At 35.8% G+C, this 22927-nt stretch overlaps 1 protein-coding gene across 1 annotated transcript in view; it reads left to right on the top strand.

Annotated features, from left to right (window-relative positions):
- The window catches only part of COL25A1 (collagen type XXV alpha 1 chain), a 446466-nt gene that overhangs the window by 270845 nt on the left and 152694 nt on the right, over positions 1–22927 (top strand). Inside the window, exons 6-7 of the mRNA XM_072810760.1 lie at positions 16629–16655; positions 16790–16816. Coding sequence (XP_072666861.1) covers positions 16629–16655; positions 16790–16816 — 54 coding nt within the window. The remainder of the gene's footprint in view (positions 1–16628; positions 16656–16789; positions 16817–22927) is intronic.

Genomic DNA, 22927 nt, shown 5'->3' with positions numbered 1-22927 from the left:
GTTTAATAAAGGTTAAGGGGATAGTGGAACCACTGTATTAAGTGAAAGATACCCCTTCTGTACCAAGGGCATTTCTTTTGCATAAAATTTTCAGAATTTTAAGCCCTCCTCGTAACTCCCCTTTGGAGTCGCATGTGAGTATAAAGGAAATATAATTCCCTTAGGAATTTGGAGGACTAATGCGGCATGTATGTTGTAATTCTGTATTACTCAGTGAGAAAAAAATGTAAGAGAAAACCACAAGCAAATACCATCAGACAACTGCACATGAAGGCGTGTGGCTTCCATTTGTATTTTTTCAAATGCACTTGAAAGAAGTGGAAGATGTCACATTGCCTTTTTCCAACAAATCCCCTTTTGCTTTTTTGTTGTTGCTGTTCTGACATTGTCACTGCCATTTCACAATATTTTGCTAAAATGTACAAGAATCAAGCTGTGTGTGTCTTGTAAGGAATTAATCCCAAATAAAATAGTATATTTTGGGACAATATTTAACTTTATGTTCATATGTTTTTAATTATATACTAAGCTCCTTCTAACCTAACACTTTAGCAATTCCCATATTTCATGTTTGTGTTCCAGTCCAGGCTTTTCCAGATCCATATAGTCTCACTTGGGGGCAAGGGGAGGACATGTACATTCTCCGATAAATTTGAAAAGCATGTGTCTGTGTGTGTGCATGTGTGTATGTGTGTGTGTATAGAAAAATATTTCTTTTGTTCAATACATAATAGAACTATCATATTAAACTAGTAATGTATTCTATCCTGAATAAATCATTTTAGATCTGAAAAAATAGTATCATTCCCCATTATCTATATTTTATGTAGTGGTTATATGATAAAGAAAATGATTATAAAAATCTTAACATTTTAATTTTTTTTGTATTTTATTAAGTAAGTGGTTAATTGAAAGACTCCATTGTACTCCATATAGCTTATACCTATATATACTTAACACTATATAAATATATACTTATATACATAGTATAAGAGCTTATTTATTTTATTATTACCCATATTTCCTTTTTTACATGGTGATTTGTATATTGAAACGGTATAACATCATCTCAACATTTAATTTTAGCTTAAAATTTTTTCCCACTGAAATTAATCGAAGAATTTGTTTCTGTGAACAACTTCATGCTTTATTTTCATCAAATGTATTGCTTTTAATTCTGTCTGAATAAAGGTGTATGGGACATAGCCTTTCATGAATAATTATTCCAACTTTGATTTACATATGTTGAAGCTGTTATCAGTCCCTAAACTTACTCATTTTTGTATCTCAATTTCTTTATAATGTGATGTTATAGAGAAAATGCACACTAAATTTTTATTGAATAAATGTCTACAATTGGGACACCTGAGTGGCTCAGTCAGTTAAGTGGCGGATTCTTGGTCTGGGCTCAGGTCATGACCTCAGGGTCCTGAGATTGGATTCCATGCTGAGCATGGAATCTGTTTGTCCCTTTCCCTCTCTCTCTGCTCCTCCTTGCCACCTCCTCCCCGCCAATAAGTAAATAAAATTAAGAAAAATAAATGCCTACAATTAATAATTCAGATTTAAAGATAATTTTATATGCATTTAATTATGAAATGACTGAAACAACTGAAAATGCCAACTTTTAGGGTCTGTTTTTATTTATTTATTTATATTTTTTAAAGATTTTTATTTATTTATTCTTGAGAGACAGAGAGAGAGAGAGAGAGAGAGAGGCATGGACACAGGCAGAGGAAGAAGCAGGCTCCATGCAGGGAGCCCGACATGGGTCTCGATCCCGGGTCTCCAGGATCAGGTCCTGGACTGAAGGCGGTGCTAAACCACTGAGCCACCCGGGCTGCCATAGGGTCTGTTTTTAAAGGGAGCATATGGAATACATTGAGTAGGGTTAAGGGAATGGTCTACACGGGCAGACACCTGTGTTTAAATACTGGTCACTTACAAACTATATGACTTTGAGCAAATTGTCTGTTTTCCTTTCAGTTTTTTAACATAAAATAAAAATGGTTGGCTTGACTTAATACATGACTTAGTGAAACATTTAGAAGAGTGTATGGCATTTGTGTTATTATTAAAGTCCATTTATGCACATGTAAGCATCTACATTAAAAACCCTCTCACATGAACACTCACACTAAGACAGCCATGAAGTCATACAACCCTTATAATAGGACCTCATCTTCTAGATAAACATCCAATAGAATAAAGGCCTCAAATCATATAGAAATTTAGGTTAAGTAGTTCAATTTTAAAATTAAGAAATCCACGAAAAGTGATTATTACTGTTAGATGTGATTATAGTATGGGATACTCTATCTAAAACAAATATTTAGTGCATATTTGTGTGTGTGATTTTTTTCTAAAGATAGTGAGCAGTTTTAGTTAGAAATACTATTCTTCACTGAAATAAAATTGACTTACTTTGAAATGTTTCAAACTTCAAAATATTTTATTTATAAATTTTCTCAAGTAATGTAAGTGTATATAATTTCACATATACGTTTTTATGGATTCCTTTGTTTGATAATTTTAATATGCTAATCAAAATTCTTAATCAGCTAAATTTATTTTCTCTCTAAATATCTCCAGTCATATTTAATTGATACTATGTTTTAAATACGGAATGTATTTATTGGACCATGTGGAGATTAAAATAGAGGAATGCTATAAGACAGCAGGTAGAAAGAATGGCTCCAGAAACATTTTATTCCATCTTCTTCCTTTTGGGTAGGTCATATTTGAACTTAGTTTAAATAATAACTACAGGAGACTCTACTACCTTCCTAAGTTAATGTGAGCCTCTACACTTCTGGTTTATTTTTTTCAAATGATCAGTGCATTCAATGCTAATTATTTAAGATTTAGATCAGCCATAATTCATTGTCATAACTCACATTTAGTAAATACTCTTTCTATAAAAAAATACACCGAAGGGTGCCCCAGTGGCTCAGTCAGTTAAGTCTGTCTCCTGCTCAGATCATGACCCCTGGGTCCTGGGATCAAGCCCACGTAGGACTCCCTACTCAGTGGGGAGTCTACTTCTCTCTCTGCTCCTTCCCCTACTTGTGCTCTCTCATGCTCACTCTTTCTTTCTTAAATAAATCAATAGAATATCTTTTAAAAAATAAGAAAATACACTGAGATGAAAACAAATCAAAGGTGATGCATCCTTAATTGATATAGTTGAATAAATATCAAGTATCATTTAGTAAGAATAGTTATGGCACACTTTCCTTGAAACCTTTTACCTGGCAACCTGAACTCTGGAGCTATTTGGAAAACAATAAAAATAATGTGATTTTCAATTTCCAAAAGTAATGTTACTCCTTGCAATAAATTCAGGGCCACCATTTACACTCACACAGTTGTGTGCTGTGCAAGGCTACTCAGCAAAGGCACAGGAAAGGTCTGAAATTCAGCTCATGCTTCACTTGCCAAACTATGAGCTCTCGCTTGGGGCTACATCTACCTGGAGGAAAACCTCCTTATCTAATTAATACACTCTCAGTTTGGTCCATCATGACCCTGAATGAAGTACATGTTACTTACTTGGAGAAAACTAAGCAGTCTTACTGGAGGGCATCAGGGTCTGAGATGAGAACAATGTGTTCAGGAAGAAATGTAGACGGGGCAGTAGGCAGAGTCCTGGAGAGAAGCCACAGCTGTGTGTACAAGTTGTAGAAATGAGTGAAATGACCAGAACTTGTGTATGGAGGGTAAGAGAAGTCATGGGTGGAGGACGGTTAGTTATGAAGTACGTAGAGGGGGAGGAAAGGAAGATCTCCTACAGAGGAAATCCCCATCAGACAGTGGAAGATCCAGAAGAAGATAAAGGAGGAGTGGTCAGCTGTGTGAACTATAATAGTCACTGGGTTTCCAACTATAAGGTTACTTAGCAATTTTAGTGGCCTGGTGGTTTTCAAAGTAATATTGCCATGGTTTTAGGAATAATTCAGTATTGAAAATGTGGGAAGAATGAACATAGAACATTCCTTTCTAAAAGTTGGGAGTTACAGATGAGAGGGAGACAGGAGCCAAAAACATCTGTCCATGTTTGAGACATCTCAAAAAAATTCTTTCATAGAGTTCATCTTCAAGAGACTGTGCAAAGTTGTTTTATTCCTTTTACTACTAGTCTGCTCTCTGAACTAGTTATGAGTCAACAGATGAGAAATTAGAGTGATCTCAAAAAGTACAGCTTCTAGCTGTAATCAAATATATCCTCATAAACATTCATTGGAAACATGTTGGCCATACAGATACCTGTGACTTTTTGACTGTCAACAGGCTATTCAGGTAATACTAAATTTGACTCTGGTAACTTCTTAGAGACCTCTGTTGCAGGAAACCTGATAATGTATTTACTGATACTTACCATGTGTAAAGTACAAGACTACATTTGAATTAGGAACAGAAGAGAGGAAGAAAATAATACTTACATACCATATGTTCTTTTAATTACTTTCTGCAACTCCCATATAAGCTAAATATTGTTTGTTCCATCCTACAGATGCAGAAACTGAGGGTCAGAGAGGTTAAGTGACTGCCAAAGGTCATGTGTTAGTACGTATTAAAGCCTCCAGAGGCATTGCTTGTTGTATTTCCCCATATACCTTTCTTCTTGCCCTTAGGGGCCCTGATAGCTCAGTATGAAGCACAAATCTTATACCTAGCATGGTGAGCTAAGTTTTATAAAAGAATCACAAGTGCTTTAGGACTTCAAAACAGGGAAAACATCTCCAAAGGAGGATCAAGTAAAGTGAAGGGAAGAGAAATCACTGAGATGAGCTACCAATGACTGGTAGTAATGACGACAGTGAGATTGTCGAGGCGGGTGGAGACAGGACGCTTACTGGACTAACATTTGTACTGGGACTAAGATTTCTTTCAGAAACTCAAATTTCTACTATGTTTATTTTTTTTCAAATAGCTCCATAGCTCAAGTTGCCAGGTAAGAGGTTTCAAGAAGGTGTGCTATAATTATTCCAAGTCAAATGATAATTAAGGATGCTTATTTAGTAGAAAGAATGGCAGAAGCATCTCTGCTTACAGAAGTGACAGCAGTGAAGGGCCCTCTGAGAACAGCTAGTATTCAAGGTTGACTTGAGGACAGGGTCCTCATGGGGAATCAGGACAGGGGTGGGAGGGGGGGATAAATTAGAAAAGGAAAGTTAGGAGTAGATCATAGTGGACTTTGGACATAAGGCAGAAGTTAACACTTTATTTGGTAGGAATCTGAAGGGTTGCTGAAAATAAAATTTTTGATTATGTGACTATTTCTTTGGGGAATTTTCAAACATACTCAAAAGGAAAAGGAAATAGTATCATAAACTGCCCTAGAACTATCACCCAGCTTCAAGAATTCTCAATAGCTAATCTTGTTTCATGAATCCCTTCCCCTTGCTTTTTGTTTTGGTTTATTTTGTTTGCTGATGTATTTAAAAGCAAAACCTAGATATTATATAATTTCATCTGTAAATACTAAAATAGGAATCTCTGAGAGGGTTTTTCTAAAATATAGCCATCATTTAATTATCAACTCTAACTTCTTATTATCATCATACCCGGTCCATATTCAAATTTCCCCAGTTGTCTTAAACATGTCTCTTTATAGATTATTAGTTTGAATCAAGACCCAAAGCCCAATTGGCATTTAATTGCTATAACTCTATAGTCTCTTTTACTCTCTAGTTGTCTTCCTTTAATAAAAATGTTTTCACATCACCAATTTTCCCTCAACCTTTGACTTGTATATAGAATGCCACACACTCTGAATTGATCTAGTGACATCCTTATGGTATTGTTTAACCTGTTCTCATCTTCTGTATATCTCACAAACTGCAAGTTCCATTTAGAAGTTTATGATTAGTCTCTGGTTTAATGTTTAGGAAATAATCTCTTATGAAGATGTAGTATACTCCCCTCTTCATTTTATCAAGAAGCAGGTAATGTTCCATTGATCAGCAGGTCAAGTGTTATTGGCCTGATTTCCTGCAACCTTTCCTGTAACAGCTTCTGTATCCGTGGAGGATTGTTGCCTATAAGGACTTTTTCACTGGGCCCTTAACAGTTTTCGGGCTGAGGAATATGTTCAGAAATGTGACTTAGGAAACATAATCTGACAAAAATATGTAGGATGGGATAAAGTGAGAGAAGATTTAAGAGGCTTGTAGACTATTCCTGTTTTCTAGGAATAAGTATTGGCAACAAACATGGAAAGATAGATTCAAAGGACTTTTGTGGAGAATGACATCTCTGGGACTTGGCAATAGATTCCATTTACTGAATCAAACATAACACTGGCCTTTTAGAGTTGGAGGAGTAGTGGTGTGCTTAACAAAAAATAGGAAGGTCAGGAGTCATGAATGGCTTGCAGTAGAAATTGAGAAGTTTGGTTTGAGAATGATGAGTTTGAGCTGATGATGGCATATCTTGGCTTAGACATCTGGTGAGCAGTTGGGAATGCAGACTGCAGCCTGGAAAAGAATTGAGGACATAAGTCAGGTAATAATTAAAGCCTCGAGGGTATATTTGATAGCTGATGAAGGGAGTAAAGTGAAAAGACAAAAGGTTTAGACACAAATTTGGGCATGTCATGTTTGGGTTTTGTCAACCCTTCCTCCCCAAAGCTCTGGTTTATTTAGTTTTAGTTTAGCCCAGAGCGACTCCTTTCTAGGGCCCCAAAGACTGGCTCAGCAGTTTCCCTTCTCATAGCTTAGCTTTATTCTTCCTAATGGAAAGAAATGCCCCCAAGACCAATATGTATTTCACCTCCTATTACTTTATTTTTCCTAAAATCAGACTGTAAAAAATATGACTTCTACTTTGCTACCTCCCTTCTCTTTCTTCAAAGACAATTTTTTTCTTTTTATGACCAATCTATTATTAAACAAATTTGATGGAGATAATTAGAAGAAGATAGGACCTTCAAGTGAGGGAAGAGAGGGCAAAAGAACTTTTCTTCCCTTTGACTTTTAGGGAGGTTGAATGAATGGATGTGTTTAGAGAGCAAGGGGAAGAACCTAAGGGAACTGTATTGGTTGAAAAGACAATGAGAGCAATGATACATACATAGCAGGCAAGGTTGGAGAGGAGGCATGAGTGCATAGGTACAATATTTTCTTCACTCCACAGAGAGAAGAGGGGTAGCTGCAGAAAAATCTGAAGATGAAGAGCACCGTAATTGTAAAAGCTTACATTAAAAGCTTTTGATCATTTTAGTCATCAGCTGAGAGAGAGAGAGCTTGGGCTTCTAATTTATACTGAGCTTCAGGCTTTCCTACTCTCATTTTTTTTTTGACAGTTGATTGTTTTTTATTCCTTCTCCATATCTCCTTAGACTCAAAGAAATATCTACCCTCATCCTTGTGTTGTGCTCAGTTGCTCTTTACAAAACTGCATTGTTTTATAAAATATGACAAATAAAACAAAGAATCAAACTAACTTGCAAACCAGGCTTTCTTGAGTATCCTGGGCAAAATTATGTTGGGGCAGTATATTAGGAAACATGGTGAAGTAAACTATTGTAAATTAAACCCAAGGTGTAAAGTTGAATGTACCTCTGAATACATTTTAATTATATTGAGCAGTGTAAGGGTATGTAGGATAGCTTAGACCATTAGCTGTAAAATCACAGGAGCTACTGTGGGCATTGAAAGCAAGCTGATACTTTCTTTCAACAAAAGGAATGTTTAGGATTCCAGGTCTTTCACCATGGAGTTCATTTTATTTGACCTCTTAAAAATAAGTAAAAAAAAAAAAATTCAAAGTTAAACAAAATAATTTTAGCAGTCACTTAAAACATTTAGATACAAGGGATGAAGATAAAGAGAAGGGAACCCTTGGTTTTGATTGGCAGGAGCAGTAATTTGGCTGTATTTAATTTGTATTGTGTTAGAAAAGAAAGCCAGAGTGAGCTTTCCCGATTCCTGCTGTTTTATAAGCCCTTAACTCCATTGAGCTACATCAGTCTTACTTTTGAGCGTCCTTTTTAAATGTTTGGTTTTTCTGAATTTTCTTTTAGTGCTAGACCCCACTAATTGTTTCCTTATGGCAGCTGCTTATGATTTAAGACTGATCATGAGCACATATAGTCCCTTGTTCAAGGCTTGAACTGACATCACAAAAGAACTTGAAGTTACGATCTCACCACAGAAAATGCCCAGAAAAGAATAGCTATAAAAATTAGTTTTGCAATAAGTGGGGCTGGTTTTGATATTTTAAATTTTTGCCTATACCTACCCCCTGTTCTGCTGGGTCTCTTTTAATCTTCAATGCAAAATGAAAGGTGTAAAGTCTGAAGCTATAAATCTGTTTATAGCTATAATTCCCTTCCCTGGCTTACCAGAGTTTGACACTATAATAAACACAGTTCTTCTGCAGCAACGTTGAATCTGGTTCTTGTATAATTCTTTATATGTTGCTGCTTTGAACACTGAGAGGTTTATTGTATTCTTTTCTTTCTGGATGTTTCAATTCAGCAAGAATTGATTGAGTACCTACTATATGCTAGGGGCGACTAGAAAGTGCTAGGGCTTAAAGTGTAACCTTGGTTAGTCATTCAAGTAATGGTTAAAACCAGTGAGCTGTTTTAGTCTTGCTTTGGTTTTCTTTTGATAATAGTTCTTAAATATCAAGGTAAACTATATTAAACCTTTGTATTCTCCAAACATTTTTAGCCATAAGCCTAACATATTTCTTCCCACATGACGTCTTGATTTTAGGAAATCAGTATATTTATCATCTTTATCTTCAGGTCAAGTGCCTGAGAAAAAAAAATTATTTTATGTTTACCATAATTAAAACATTAAAAACATTGACTGTGTACTTAATAATCATTATCATTGGTCAATCAGGCATTCTACAAATTGTTTCATGGACAGTGTTTTATTTTAGTCAAATAATAAGCATTATTTTCCTCATTTTACAGATGAAGAAACTGAGGCTTAAGGAGTTTAATTAACTTATCAAAGTTTACACAAGTGATCACAACCAAGATTTCAATCTGAATCCGTTTGACTCCAAGGCTTGAGCTCTTAATCACCAAGACAGTTTATTTACTTTATTTTGAAATAATTTCTCCAAATTATACTTTTGCTTTTTTAAATTATCTTTTATTTTTAAAAAAGATATTATTTATTTCAAAGAGAAAGAATGAGAAGGAGAGCATGAGTGGGGGAGAGGCAGAGAAAGAAGCGGACTACCGGCTGAGCAGGGAGCCTGAAGGGGCTCTCAGTCCTGGGACTCAGGGATCATGACCTGAGCTGAAGGCAGATGCTTAACCAGTTGAGCCACCCAGGTGCCCCTGTACTTTTGCTTTTTATTTTTACTTTTTTCTGAAGTACTTTAAAAAGAAATTATATGCAAGCACACACACACACACACACACACACACACACACACACAAATCTATACTTACATATAGGAGCTCCTACATTTTTATGTCAGGTTTTCCATAGAAAGTTTAACATTTACACATTACCTGTTGAAATTATTTGCAAAATTGAAAGTCTATGAAACAAAAAAAAAGTGATTTTTAGGAAGAAATGTCTCTGAAAATATATATTATGCTAGTAAAGCAGAAATATATATTAGAGTTCAAGGTTTTAGGTATACACTTAGAAGAACACATGTTCACATTTTAGTTAGAAGTGAGCCTAAGCTAACTGCATAAAACACTTTACTCAGAAGTATGGTAACTTGATTGACATTTAAATAGCTAGAAATATATATATATACAAATTATGAATAGGCACAGGAAATGATGTTTATAACACTCACTTAGAAGCAACATTAAAAGGACTGGTAACATCAAGTGTTAATGAGAGCATGGAGTAACTAGAATTCCCATACATCGCTGGGTGGGAATGCAAAATGGCCACTGGAAAAGAATGTAGCAATTTCTTATAAAGTTCAATATACACTTACTATACAACCCTGCAACTAAAAATCCTGCTATTATTTACCTAAGAAACATGAAAATCTATGTCTATGTCTAAACAAAACCCTGTATGTAAATGCTCAGAGCAGTTTATGTATAATAACTCCAATGTGCAAACAATTGTCCTTCATCTAGCAAATGGATAAACAAATTTTAATGTGTCACTAAAAAAAAATAAAATAAAATAAATAAATAAATAAATAAATAAATAAATAAATAAATAAATAGCTAGCTAGGGTCCTTACTTTTCAAATAAGCACTGGGTTTTTCCGTTGTTAAATACTATTTGCACTATGATTTTGTGAGTTTTAAATACCTGCTAAAAACTGTGGTACCAAATTCAATTTATTCATGAATGTATGCCTTAAGAACATCTATTTCATTGTCACAATGGGCCAAGTTTATGATGCAGTCAGCAAGTAGGCAGAAATCTTATCATCTGTAGAATTGAGACTTTTACCCTACTTTAACATGAGGTAATCAGATATTCCGTTTCCTTCCTCCCTAGGAGACTTTGAACATTGATAAAGTAATGTTTACAAGAATACCTGAGTACAGGGATCCCTGGGTGGCGCAGCAGTTTGGCGCCTGCCTTTGGCCCAGGGCACGATCCTGGCGACCCAGGATCGAATCCCACATCAGGCTCCCGGTGCATGGAGCCTGCTTCTCCCTCTGCCTGTGTCTCTGCCTCTCCCTCTCTCTCTCTGTGACTATCATACATAAATAAAAAAATTAAAAAAAAAAGAATACCTGAGTACATAGACATCAAACATGCACTGATCACTGAGGTTGTGCTACACTCCTAGAGAACGGTTAATGCCTTTGTCTTCCTTATCTTTAAAAAACTAGGGAAATTACAACGTTTAAATATAGTAACCCATGTTCAGCTTACAGTCTAAAAAACAGAGGAAGAAATGTAATAAAGGTGTACTTTATTTATTAATAAGTTAACGTAGAGGAAGAATGGCTGGCCAGTATGGCCACAATATGTCATCTATGCTCCTTTTACCCAACAGTGATGATAGAGAATTTTCTCTTTCTCAACTATTTCTGATCAGACCAGCCAAGGCTGCCAATAATCAGTTTTGATTTGAATACCCCTAAAACCAGATTTAATATTCTATATGTTTCACTTGGCTCTGGAGTTCCTGTGTTCATCAGAGTGGGAGCAGTTGTAGACCAACCATTTTCTGTTAATGCACTAAATTGTGAACTTTCGAATGAGTCACCACATTGATGATCTGTCAGTGGCTCTCATGTCCATTCAGTTAATTGGTCTTTTTGGTTCTATCTCAGAAATGTCTTCTGAATCTAGAACTTTTCCTTTGTTCCCACGATCATCTATCTCTTGGACCAACGCAATAAATTGCTAAGGAGGATAGCATTCCATGCTCTCAGAGTTCCACAGAGCATACTTGATCTTACCATTCTTTTGTTAAATTGATGTCAGACTTCGGCCCAGGGATTTGGGTTTTATTAGCCAACCTTTCCCAAATCTCTTTCCCAAATCTAAGTATCCCCCATTACCACTCCCCACACACTCCCCACACGACATATGTTCTTACCGCCCTGAACTCCTTGTCTTTCTCTTATAGCCTGATGTTCTTTTACACTTAGGCATATTCTTCTGACTGAACTGCTTCACCCCTTCCCAGTCCCATTTATCTCTGGCCAACTTTCAAGAGCCAGTTCCAATATCATCTTTTGAACTCCAGTTCTCCCACTTTTTTTCCTCTCTGTACTGCCACAACACAGCGTTCATTCCACTGATTACAATTATATTTACATATCCCTCCTTCAGATTCAGAGCACATTGACTGGCTGGTAATTGGCCATAAATGCTTAGAAAATAAAACTTGTTGGTCTTCATAATTCTATGGTAATGAAAAAATTAATCAGAAAAAGGTTTCTTATATTTCAAAAATGAAAATGATCTATGCTTTTCTGGGATAGAAATCATAACTCCATTCTTATTCCAGCAGCTCTGGCTGCCAAGAATGTCCAGGGTTTGCTCTTTTTCCATTTTTTTTTTAACTTCTAGCAGAATTTAATTTTGTCTTCATGATTACCATCTTTAAAAAATCATTCCCCCTTTAGCTTTTGCCATTCGAAGTAGGCAAAATTTACAGTTGTGATGAATGAAAGGTCTTAATTGGAATATCCAGGCTCCAGGAATATATGTCTTTTCCAGCTATATTTCAATTACTTTATGCAGATTGAAATCCAACATTTTACTGAATGTCAATTATAGTACCTCTCATTCACAATGCTTTTAGTTTGGTTTTATAATTTAGTCAAACCAGGTAATAGAGCCTGGAGAAAGATCTAAAATCTTAGTTATTTGGCTAGAAATAGATTTGGGGAGACTGAAGTTGGTATAGGCTAAGATCCACATTAAAGGCTTGGTACAAATAGCAGGATTGTTGCTATAAATTCTGAATTTGAAATCATTTGAATAGAGGTTAATTTGAAGTTTGCCACTGATATTTATAACACTCTAACAATGCTCTACAAGAAACACTCCAACTATTGAATAAGAACGCTAATAATAAAAACTTGGTTAGCACCTTTAAAATTTGTTATTAGGGTTAATAAGATAAAACTAATTAGAAATAATCATTTCAAATATTCTTATTTATTTATTTAAGTGGACAAAATAAAAGATCTAACTCCAATCTACTGGACCAGACTGGAAGGATAGGAATCCCAAAAGAAGCCTTACCTAAAGAGTCCTTTTCCCATATTTACTTATTTGACCTCAAACTTGTTTTAGCAAGAAAGTTTTACTTTCAAATAGTTACCAATGAATCACTGACAGAGATATCTGAAGAACAAATATTTCCACCAACTATTAAATTGTTAGCTTAGTGTATTTGGAAACAACAAAATGCCACGGTAAAATATACCGTAATTCAAATAATTCATTAATTTTTATTGTTGCCTATCCTTTGGTTAATACCAGTCTAAAGACAAAACAACTTAAATAGTGACCCAGCTTTAATTTTAAAAGTTAATAATTAAAGAAACCTTTTGTTCACTTGTAATGTTTTGACTTAGAAAAGAACATGACTCCCAAATTTTTAAATACTATCTGTGTTTACGAAGATCGTCCATGTTTTTCTTCAAATTCAATCCATATTTGCAGTGAAGAGGATCCAATTCAGAAATAAGAGTGGGATTTCAGTCAGAGCAGAAGAAAACACCTGCTATTAATCCTAAGAGCACAAGTGGGGTCTGGAGTGTCCGAAGCAGTCGCCACAGCTGTGATTGGAGGTTGACCTCTGCTTCGGGTCTGTCTTGAGCTGGCAGGTGCCAGGACGCCATTCTGTCTGCGCAGAAACATCCCCTTTTGAAGCAGCAGTATTTATTGCTCAATTGTGAATGCAAATTTTTATATGGTCGTGAATTAAGGATCCTTGCTTATGGTAAGCTGTCTAAAGAGGTCTAGTTGACACATGTGGCTTTGGCATTAGTAATTGGACTTTGAGGAAAAAAGTTTTCTTTGCACTCCACTGTAAAATTGTTTTGGAAAAGCTTTGACCTCAAACATGCCATATAACCTAATAAAGTGCCTTGAGAGGACTAGAACAATGAGAGGCTTGGCCTCTGAAATCTCACCAGCAAAAGCAAACTAAAGTTTAAAGAGAAGCTTTTGGTGGGGAAAGGGGTCCGCACAGGGGAGGGGTTCCATAGTAACTGTAAGTAACCTTATAATAGGATTTTCTTCTAGGAGAGTTTTTCTTTTTTTTTTTTTTTTTTTTTTTTTTTTTAATTTATGATAGGCACACAGTGAGAGAGAGAGAGGCAGAGACACAGGCAGAGGGAGAAGCAGGCTCCATGCACCGGGAGCCCGACATGGGATTCGATCCCGGGTCTCCAGGATCGCGCCCTGGGCCAAAGGCAGGCACCAAACCGCTGCGCCACCCAGGGATCCCCGGAGAGTTTTTCTTAATTCTAGTATTGGGAAGTGTTTAATTGTGGCACTAGACTATTAAACTTTTCCAAAATAGACCATTCAGGTTTTCTAAAGCAGCTTCTCCCACCATAACTTCCATCAGTGCCTAGAACATTGCCAAACTCTCTATATGCATTGAAAAATGTATATAAAAATGAAAATAGACTTAAAAAACATGCTATTTAAATAAAGACTAGAATATCCATTGTATTTCTTAAACTTGATAGTAGGTATCCTCTCATTCTTTTGGGGGGACTTTCCTTTGCCGAACCAAAGTAAAACCTTACTTGTAGAGCATTAGAGAACATTTTATATGTGTTTAAAATGACCTAATAAATTCTTTAAACTTAATTTTACAGAAGTAGACACAGTCTATAGCAATTACTCACTACTTGGTTCACTGAAAACAATAATAAAACGTTAACATTTTACTGAAAACATAAAGAAAAATGACTTCCATGGTTTCCCTTTGTTTTAATGGCAAAAGTCTTTTCTGGGATAAGAGAGACAAGGGTTTACTTAGTTGATTCCATTATCTTAGCTCCCATTCTCTCTCTCTGACCCTCCACAATTCCTCTTTCATTTTGAACTTGAGGTCTTGGGGTCACTGCCCAGGATATTGGGAAATGCAATTGGGAGGCATTTCAGAAGGTGTCTGTTGAAGGCAGCCACATTCTTTATGCGAATCTAGTTCTAGAGCTGTGTCCCAACACTTACCATCCTAACCTGGTCACACAGACTCGGTTAAAGTCCTGGCTAACTTACTTGCAAGAGACCTAACCTTGGTAATCTTTGAGTTTTACTTTTGGCATCTATAAAAGGAATATCATAATACTTTCTTTGCTGGATTGAGAGAAGATTAAATACATTAACAGGTGAAAGTTCTTTGTTAATGGTAAAATACACAAAAATACAAGACATGATATTATAGTTATTATTAAGTTTGTGATAACCTCACAGCTGTTACTCTGAGTGTCATTAAATTCCTGAGAGTGGAAATTTAGTACAGTTCCTCTGTAGCAGATACCTAGCAGGAGATATTTCAGTAGACAGAGTATTCCTACATTTCCACCTGAAGCACCATAGCAAGGACTTAGGAAGGGGTACTTTGCTAGAAGTAAAGTGCATCTAGTCTAGACTTACACTGTCTCCCAGGACTGCTAAAGGTGAAGGTGAGAGATTGAAGGTAAGTCTCAAATGCTCCAAGTCTTCAAGTAGGCTGAGCCCTGAAACATGATTTCATATTTAAGAGCTAGCGGAAAAGCGTATGGATGTCTTTAGATTTAGTATTTCCTGCTGGCATTTTTGCTTAAAGATTAAAGAAAATCTCAGTGTGGCTTAAGAATAGACAGCTGCCCAACAAAGTAGAAAATCCCGAAAAGAGCCACATCTATGTGGTTATCTGATTTATGACAAAGATAACACTGTACTACAATGGGGAAAAGATTCATTTTCAATAAATGGTGTTGGGTTAATCTGATATCCACATAGGAGAAAAAAAAGCATCTTGACTTTGACCTCACACTGTGCATAGTATCAATTCCCTATGAATTCAGATCTGAGTATGAAAAAGAAAGTAGTAAAGCCTCTTTTTTTTATCTTATTTTTGTTGTTTGTTTTTTCCCCTTCAGTTAGGGCACGATGCCATACCAAACAATATAAGTTTAACATGCTTTAACACTGGAAGTGTTACATTAGTTTCAGGTTACAATATAATGAGTCAGCAATTCTATACATTACTCAGTGCACATCATGTACTCTATATCCTGTGCACCTATTTCACCCATCCTCCCACCCACCTCCCCTCTGGCAACCACCAGTTTGTTCTCTATAGTTAAGAGTCTGTTTTTTTGTTTCTCTTTTTTTTTCTTTGCTTGTTTCTTAAATGCCACATATGAGTGAAATCATATGGTATTTGTCTTTCTGTCTGATATATTTCACTTAGTTATACCCTCTAGATCCATCTATGTTATTGCAAATGGCAAGATTTTGTTCTTTTTTATGGCTGAGTGATATTCCATCTGTATGTGTATACTACATCTCTTTTTTATTTATCTTAATTTTTAAAAATTTTAATTCCAGTATAAGTTAACATACAGTATTAAAGTAGTTTTAATAAAACTTATAGCTTTTAGAATAAACATAGAAGGATCTCTTTATGACCTTGGAGTAAGAAAAAATTTCTTCATGGAGCACAAAATGAGATAAAGAGAAAAAAATGTTAAATTGAATTTTATTAAAATTAAGAACTTCTGTTCATTGAAACCCAGTGAAGAGAAATAAACACAATACACAGAGTGGGAGAATATATTTGCAATAAATAACTGATACACGACTCATATTCAAAACAATGTAAAGCACTCTCACCTCTCTCTTGATATATATAGATATTATAATATATATAGAACTCTAGCAAATCTAAAGGACAACTCAATAGAAAAAGGACAAAAGATGTGAATAGACAATTTATGGATGAAGATGCAAAATGGACACCACATGAATTAAAAAGAGTTCAACTAATTAATCACTGGAGAAATACAAATTAAAACAGTGTGAAACTACTACACTTCCCATCAGAATATCTAAAACAAAACAAAACGATGGAAAATACCAAATATTGGTGATGATATAGGGAAACTGATATAGGGAAACTTGAATCTATTCAAGCTATAATTTTTAAAATTTATTAAACATGTTTTTCTTTTTCTTTTCTTTTCTTTTTTTTATTAGGGCCCTCCTGGTCCAAAAGGTGATAAGGTAAGAAAATGTGTAGCAGAAACAAGTTAGTGGAAATCCATTGGTATGATCTATGCTATGTTATATTTTGTAATGAGCGTCACATATGGACTTTATGCTAAAACTATCTACCATCTCATTTTCCTACTCTACAGGGAGAACAAGGTGATCAGGGACCTCGGGTAAGTTGCATTCTTCCAGTCCTGGGCAGAAAGTTGGTTTTCAGCTCCAAACTTATTGAATTAAAGTAGCCCTGGCTTTATAACTGCTTTTGTGTCATGGTTTAGTAATAGCTGGCAAAAATACCATACCATGCCACTTGTAAGTGAAATGGCCTTAATAATAATTAATGGGTACCTCCTATAGCATTGCTTTAACTTGAAACCTTTAAATAGGACACTGTACAATAATTAGCCCTACTGGTTAAGGGCCAGATTCACTAGTAAAAAGTCAATAACAACCATCATTTTGTTTTGTTGGCCGTTGGGTCCTTCAGGTTTGCATGCATTGTTTTGTAATATAGAGGCTACTTGGATTCCTCTTAAATTTGGCCTTTTTCTGCAGTTAAACTTTATGTGCTATTGCATAAATATGTTATATTATAGATGAAAATATTAATGCATTTTATATTTTTATTCTTCATAAATTTGAATAATACTTACTTGAATTTCTTATTTTTTATAGATTTTTTTAAACAGATAAAAGATGTAATATAATTTAGCATCCCAGGGAGGAGGGGCATTCTTTTAGTCTTCTCAAATGTGGCTCTTCTAACCATTATAACACAATGGTGAATGCTTCGTTGTTACCTTGGTAGTGCCAAGTCCTCTGCTTCACATCTGTGCCTTATTACCCAAATGTTCAGACATACTGTTCCAATGATGTAGTGGCTCCGTTCAGACATACCTCTCAATTTTCTCATGTCACTATGCACAAAAGCGAGTATTTGGTTGAAGAGTCATTTTTTACAGTGGAAAAGCACTTTTAAAACATTCAGGTTGAAAACAGAAACTGTAGGTTTTGTAAGATTCACTGTGTGTAGTTAATTGTTGAGTTCATTTATAGTGCAGTCAAGGTTCTATTGCAAAAAATGTAGTTGATGCAAACTTGATAAGTTTGTAGTCTTATCTCTTCATGTTCATTAAACTAGATAAAAGGTATGCTATGATTTGTTTTCCTTCAGTTCTTCAGCCATTTCTTTATATAAAAATAATGACCATGCCTCAGAGCATTTTGTTTCTCATGGCAATTATTCTAGCGATGACTAACTTCAAGCTAAAAGCTGATGTTAATGGTTAAGGAGAGTAAACATCGTGATATCTGTCATAGATGTGAATGGAATAAAATTCTCATAAACTTAAATGATTAGAAGAAAGCCACTTGATCTGTATGTGGTGATTATTTCATATGGCATGTCTCCATGTACTGAGTATCAATTCTTTATACATGAAATATCAAAATCACTCAACTTGCCTTCTCCAGGTAAGGGGGAAGCTGTTTCCATTCTGAGAAATCTTCTTTTGGCAAAGGAAGTGAAGGGGTGGTTCACAGCTTAGCTGTCATCAATATGCACACAGTCCTCATTTTCAAAAAGGTGTGTTGGCTTTCATCGTTCCAAAAAGTGATGATTGATTATAAAGGTAGGCCAAATTTTCAGGATGAAACCTGAAACCATGTGAAATTCACCTGGTTTCATGTTGCATTACAAACTAAGACTTGGACCAGGTTCCTTGCAAGTTTGGCCAAAGTTCATGAACTGCTTTGACGAACCCAGACTGCCTTTCATACAGATTTCAGCCAGTTTTCACACTGACTAAGGCCAAGTTTCACACGATTCAGAAGCCATTTAACATTTCAGGTGCAAAGTGGAAAAAAATTGATCTCATTTTCCCCACAATTTTGCTTTTTATTGGAGTTTGGATTGATTTTATCATGCAGGGTGAATCTTCATGGGTAAAAAAAAATCTAAAAGTTCCTGTGAAGTGTATGTGAATAAGAATGAGAACCTACCAAATTGCCTGTCTTTTCTCAGATTCCTAATTTAGAAACAAGGCAGGTCACATTTAGCGCTCTTTGAAAAATAAACCTCCCTTTCTAGTAAGAAAGTATTAGCGACTTATTAGGAAATTTACCATACTAAGATAGTAAAATGAAAGGTTTATATTTCCAGAAAAATCAAAAGTAAGTTAGAACTGGAAAAGTTTTCAATTTTAATGAAAATTCACTTTACTCACATCCTCCGTAGACACACTATTCCAGCTGATGCTCATGGAGACTTGCTTTTCTAAAATGTAGACCTTTGTGTTTGAATATCATGCCCATTTTTATCCTATCATAGTTTTTTAATTCAACTTTTTACATTTGTTTCAAGTAATTTATTTCTTTCCATAATTGACAAAATGACCCTCCATCATTTCAGTTCTTTGTTAGCTCACCTACTGTTATGGGGTTTCTACTGTTTCCTGAAGAAACAGGGCTTCTTGAAGACGGGCTCCATTTTTTTAAATCTTTTTTCTTTTTGGCTTCTGAGGTGTCAAACAGGAATATAGTAAGCCATATTATATGATTCAAAGCAGAAAAGTGTTGAAGATAATATAGACATTAAGCAGGTGAAACTATTTTTGAAACATTTGTACATATATTTAGCAATATACATTGAGCTTCTGTTATCTTCAAGATACCATGCTTAATACTTTAGAAACTGTAAATGGAGCCACAGTTTCTCTTTTCTACTACCACCAAATTCAACCTACTATCAGCTCATCTTCTTGATTACAGTAGCAGTCTTCCAAGTAATTTTGCTTCTACTCTTGACCCTGTGTAATCCATTTTCTACACAGCAGCCAGAGGGATCACTTTATATTGTAAATTAGATCATGTTACTCCCTGTTTTAAACCGTAGGATGAAATCCAAGCCACTTTTCTTGGCCTCCATTAACCTTCAAGATCTGGCCCTTGCCTAACTCTGTAATCTCATCTCACACCATTCTTCCCCTCCCCGAACTTTGCTCCAGCCACCTAGTCCTCTACGTGCACTTCAAACACATCCTACTCATTCCCAACTTGATCACTTTCTATTTGCTCTCTTCTGGTCTTCTGGTGATTGGGTTCTTCTTATCCCTGAGATTTCATCTCAAATACTTTTTTGGGGAGAACTTCTCTAACTACTCAATCTAAATCTGAGATTATCCTATTCTGTATATTTATTTATTTGCTTGTTATCTGTAAAACATGCCCCACCATTTATATGAACTCTATGAGAGCAAGGGCTTGGTCTATCTTGGTTCATACCACCATCAGCTAGAATGATAAGGACTCAATAAATATTTGTCGAATGTTAGAATAAAATATTATTATGTCATTACTACCGTCAAGTTGCTAATAACTCATGGGTGCCTGAATAAGAAAACCAGGTGGTTGTATGTTATATGCCTTAAATAACAATGCCAAGAGATTCTAGATAACTGAACATTCTTCCATTTTAAATATAATTGGACACTGTGGAAGTGGTGACACTTGTGCTAGGACTTGATAAATGGATAATCTTTAGAAGAGAAGATGAAGAGCAAGCTGTTACACATTCCAAAAAGAAGAAATAATACAAACAATATTACACAAGTGGGAAATGACAGGATTCATTTAAGGACAATAATATTTTATTTGCCAAGTGTATAAGTTAAATATAGAAAAATTACATCATATAAGACTGAAATTTTTTATCAAAGTTATGTTATGGAGCATTTTGAATGTTTAAGTGTGATAGGCAGAAGGAGGACATTGAATATTTTTTAGTACATTTTTTATGTATATTACTGCCAGATTCTTTGGTGTTATTACCAAATGTTCTTTATGAAAATCTACTTGATGATGGTGTTTCATATGGAGTGGAATTGGAAGAGACTGAAAGGGCCCAGGAAAGTGTTAGTCATCCAGAACAAGGTCATAAGAACCTGAGCTATAAAGATAATGACCAGTCTTCAGTGAAGAAGTGAGCAGAGAGGATGGGCTGGCTCAGTCTGGAACATAAGGTATCATTGGAGGTAAGGGACCACACTCAGCAGAATGAGAAGCTGAGCAATGGGGAGGGGCTATGTTGGTGAGCCAAAGAAGAAATTCCAAAGGAGTCACCAAAATATGGGAAAGAGCTCCATGTTCTTTATGGAGCCTACCATATGGGTTTATTTTTCTCATATAATGAGAAGTTTGGAGAAGGTAGTTGATGGGGTTATTTATATAATTCAATGATGTAACTATGGAAGTCTGTCTGAATCTCTTGGCCTTACCTTTGTAATTGTAAGAAGGCTGCTTCAAGTCCAGCCACCACATCTATATCAATAGGGAAAATAAAAGGAGAGGAGTCTGTACCCAGAAAACAAAAATTTCCCCATGAATTTCATGGCAAACTTTTAGCTCATGTCTCATTGGCCAGACTATGTCATGTAGTGACCTCACAGCTAAAAGTGAACCAAAGAGACTGGAGTTGAAAAGGAAAGTCAGGTCATCTTGTAACCAAACCAACATGAGTTCACTCCTTGGTAAGGTATAGATAAAGGCTGCACCAAGTGGAGTTGTCACACAAAGGAAACTTTATCTGTAGCAGATAAAGAGATCACAAGGAATAACTTCCAAAGCTATGACTCTCTGAGCAGGCATGAGTGGATTCCTTTTATTTAGGGTTAGGATGAATATTAAGCAAAGAGAGATTTGGCATCGCATGTAAAGGTGGGCATAAATTTGCACAGGTGTACTGAAAAAACATGCCTATACATGCATCGTACACTATGTTAATGAAGCTTTTGCTCCTCCCTGGGCAGAGACTTTACCATTATACTGAGGCATAGATAACTATTGGACAAGGGGAAGGGAGCTATGGGAATCCTCTAAGAGCTAGTATTAATAGGATCTTGGGATCTTGGGCTCGTTATCTCTCCAAGGCCTTGCTTCTACTCAGAACCTTGCCTCTTTGTATGCTGGAATACATCAATTGACCTTGAGTTCAGGTCATTATGGAGACCATTAGTGGATTTGTTAGTGGGGCCTGAAAAGACACAGTAGCTGATTAGGGGGGAAACATTTCTGAAGAGCAAACTTTAAGCTTTCTCCAAGTTTCAAGGTCATTAACCCTATGGGGCACAGTTTCAATCTCACCAATAGGATTTGCCACAAGTATCAAGCAAAAACTTAGACAAAGAGGGAAAACCAGGGATGTGTGACACTAATAGAGGAGAAATTAATTAGAAAGAGTCTTCAAGCAGGGGTGGGAGATGAGTTCAATCTATACTGGATTTACATTCAGGTCTGTGATCGTTGGTGACTTGTGGCCAGGGTCAAGTTAAAAAAAAAAAAATGCAGTCAGGGAATAAAACACTACTGAAGTGAAAATTCAGCACAAATCTTTTAATTGGATGTAGGGGCAGACATTGCAAAAGGTCATAAAGACAGAGCTGAAGTTTCTGGTTTGATAAAATTTGTCAGAAGAATAAGTAAGTCAAATTTTAGTTATGTGGAATTTGTGATCTGGATGAATTATTTCACTGGAATAACATAGCAAACAATTGAAAGCATGAGACTGAGAATCTGAGGTGGTGCCATAACCATTCCATAGCTGGAGTGAACATTGAAACCCTGGAAGTGGAAAAATTGTGTGTGAGAGAGTGAAGTGAGAACCACTTTTAGGGAGTGGGACAAAGAAGGAGAATCAGAAAAGACAGTGAGCTTCATTTAAAGGCAAAACCAGGACACTACAATATTTGAACACTAAAGGATGAACTACTTAAAAAAAAATGGCCCATTAAATGCTCTCAATAAAAGGAAAGGACCGGGATGAGGCCTATAAAAAGCCTGTGGTTTTGATGTCCTGGGGTCATGAGGTATTAAGGGAGTATATTTTGTTAAGCAGTGGAAATCAGAGTGCAAGAAGTTATAAGGTAAATGGTAGGAAAGTTGACAATCTTTGAATACTGTTGATGGCATTTGATTTAGTGCAGAAGAAGGTGGGCTAACTTTTTTTGGCATGAGTTTTCTGTCAGTATGCATTGAACCAATTTTGAGTTTACAATTTTAGGTGTAGTGTAGCAACCGTAGATATCATTTGGTTTTATTCTACAAGACACTGAGTGTTAGATTTCCACCGATGAATGCATCCTGATGTTAGAATTGCACTTTCCTCCTTGCTTCCTGGGGAGATGTCATTACAGATTTGCCATTAATCTTCAGTATATTTCTGCAAACATCATACTTCAGTTAGGTCTTTGGGCTGTATAGTGGGGATGGTGCTTTTTCTGTGATGTCAA

The sequence above is a fragment of the Canis lupus genome, chromosome 33, assembly GCF_048164855.1.
Source record: "Canis lupus baileyi chromosome 33, mCanLup2.hap1, whole genome shotgun sequence".
Taxonomy (NCBI): Eukaryota; Metazoa; Chordata; class Mammalia; order Carnivora; family Canidae; genus Canis; species Canis lupus.
Note: the sequence above shows the minus strand (reverse complement) of the source record. Positions and strands in the feature narration are given on the sequence as shown.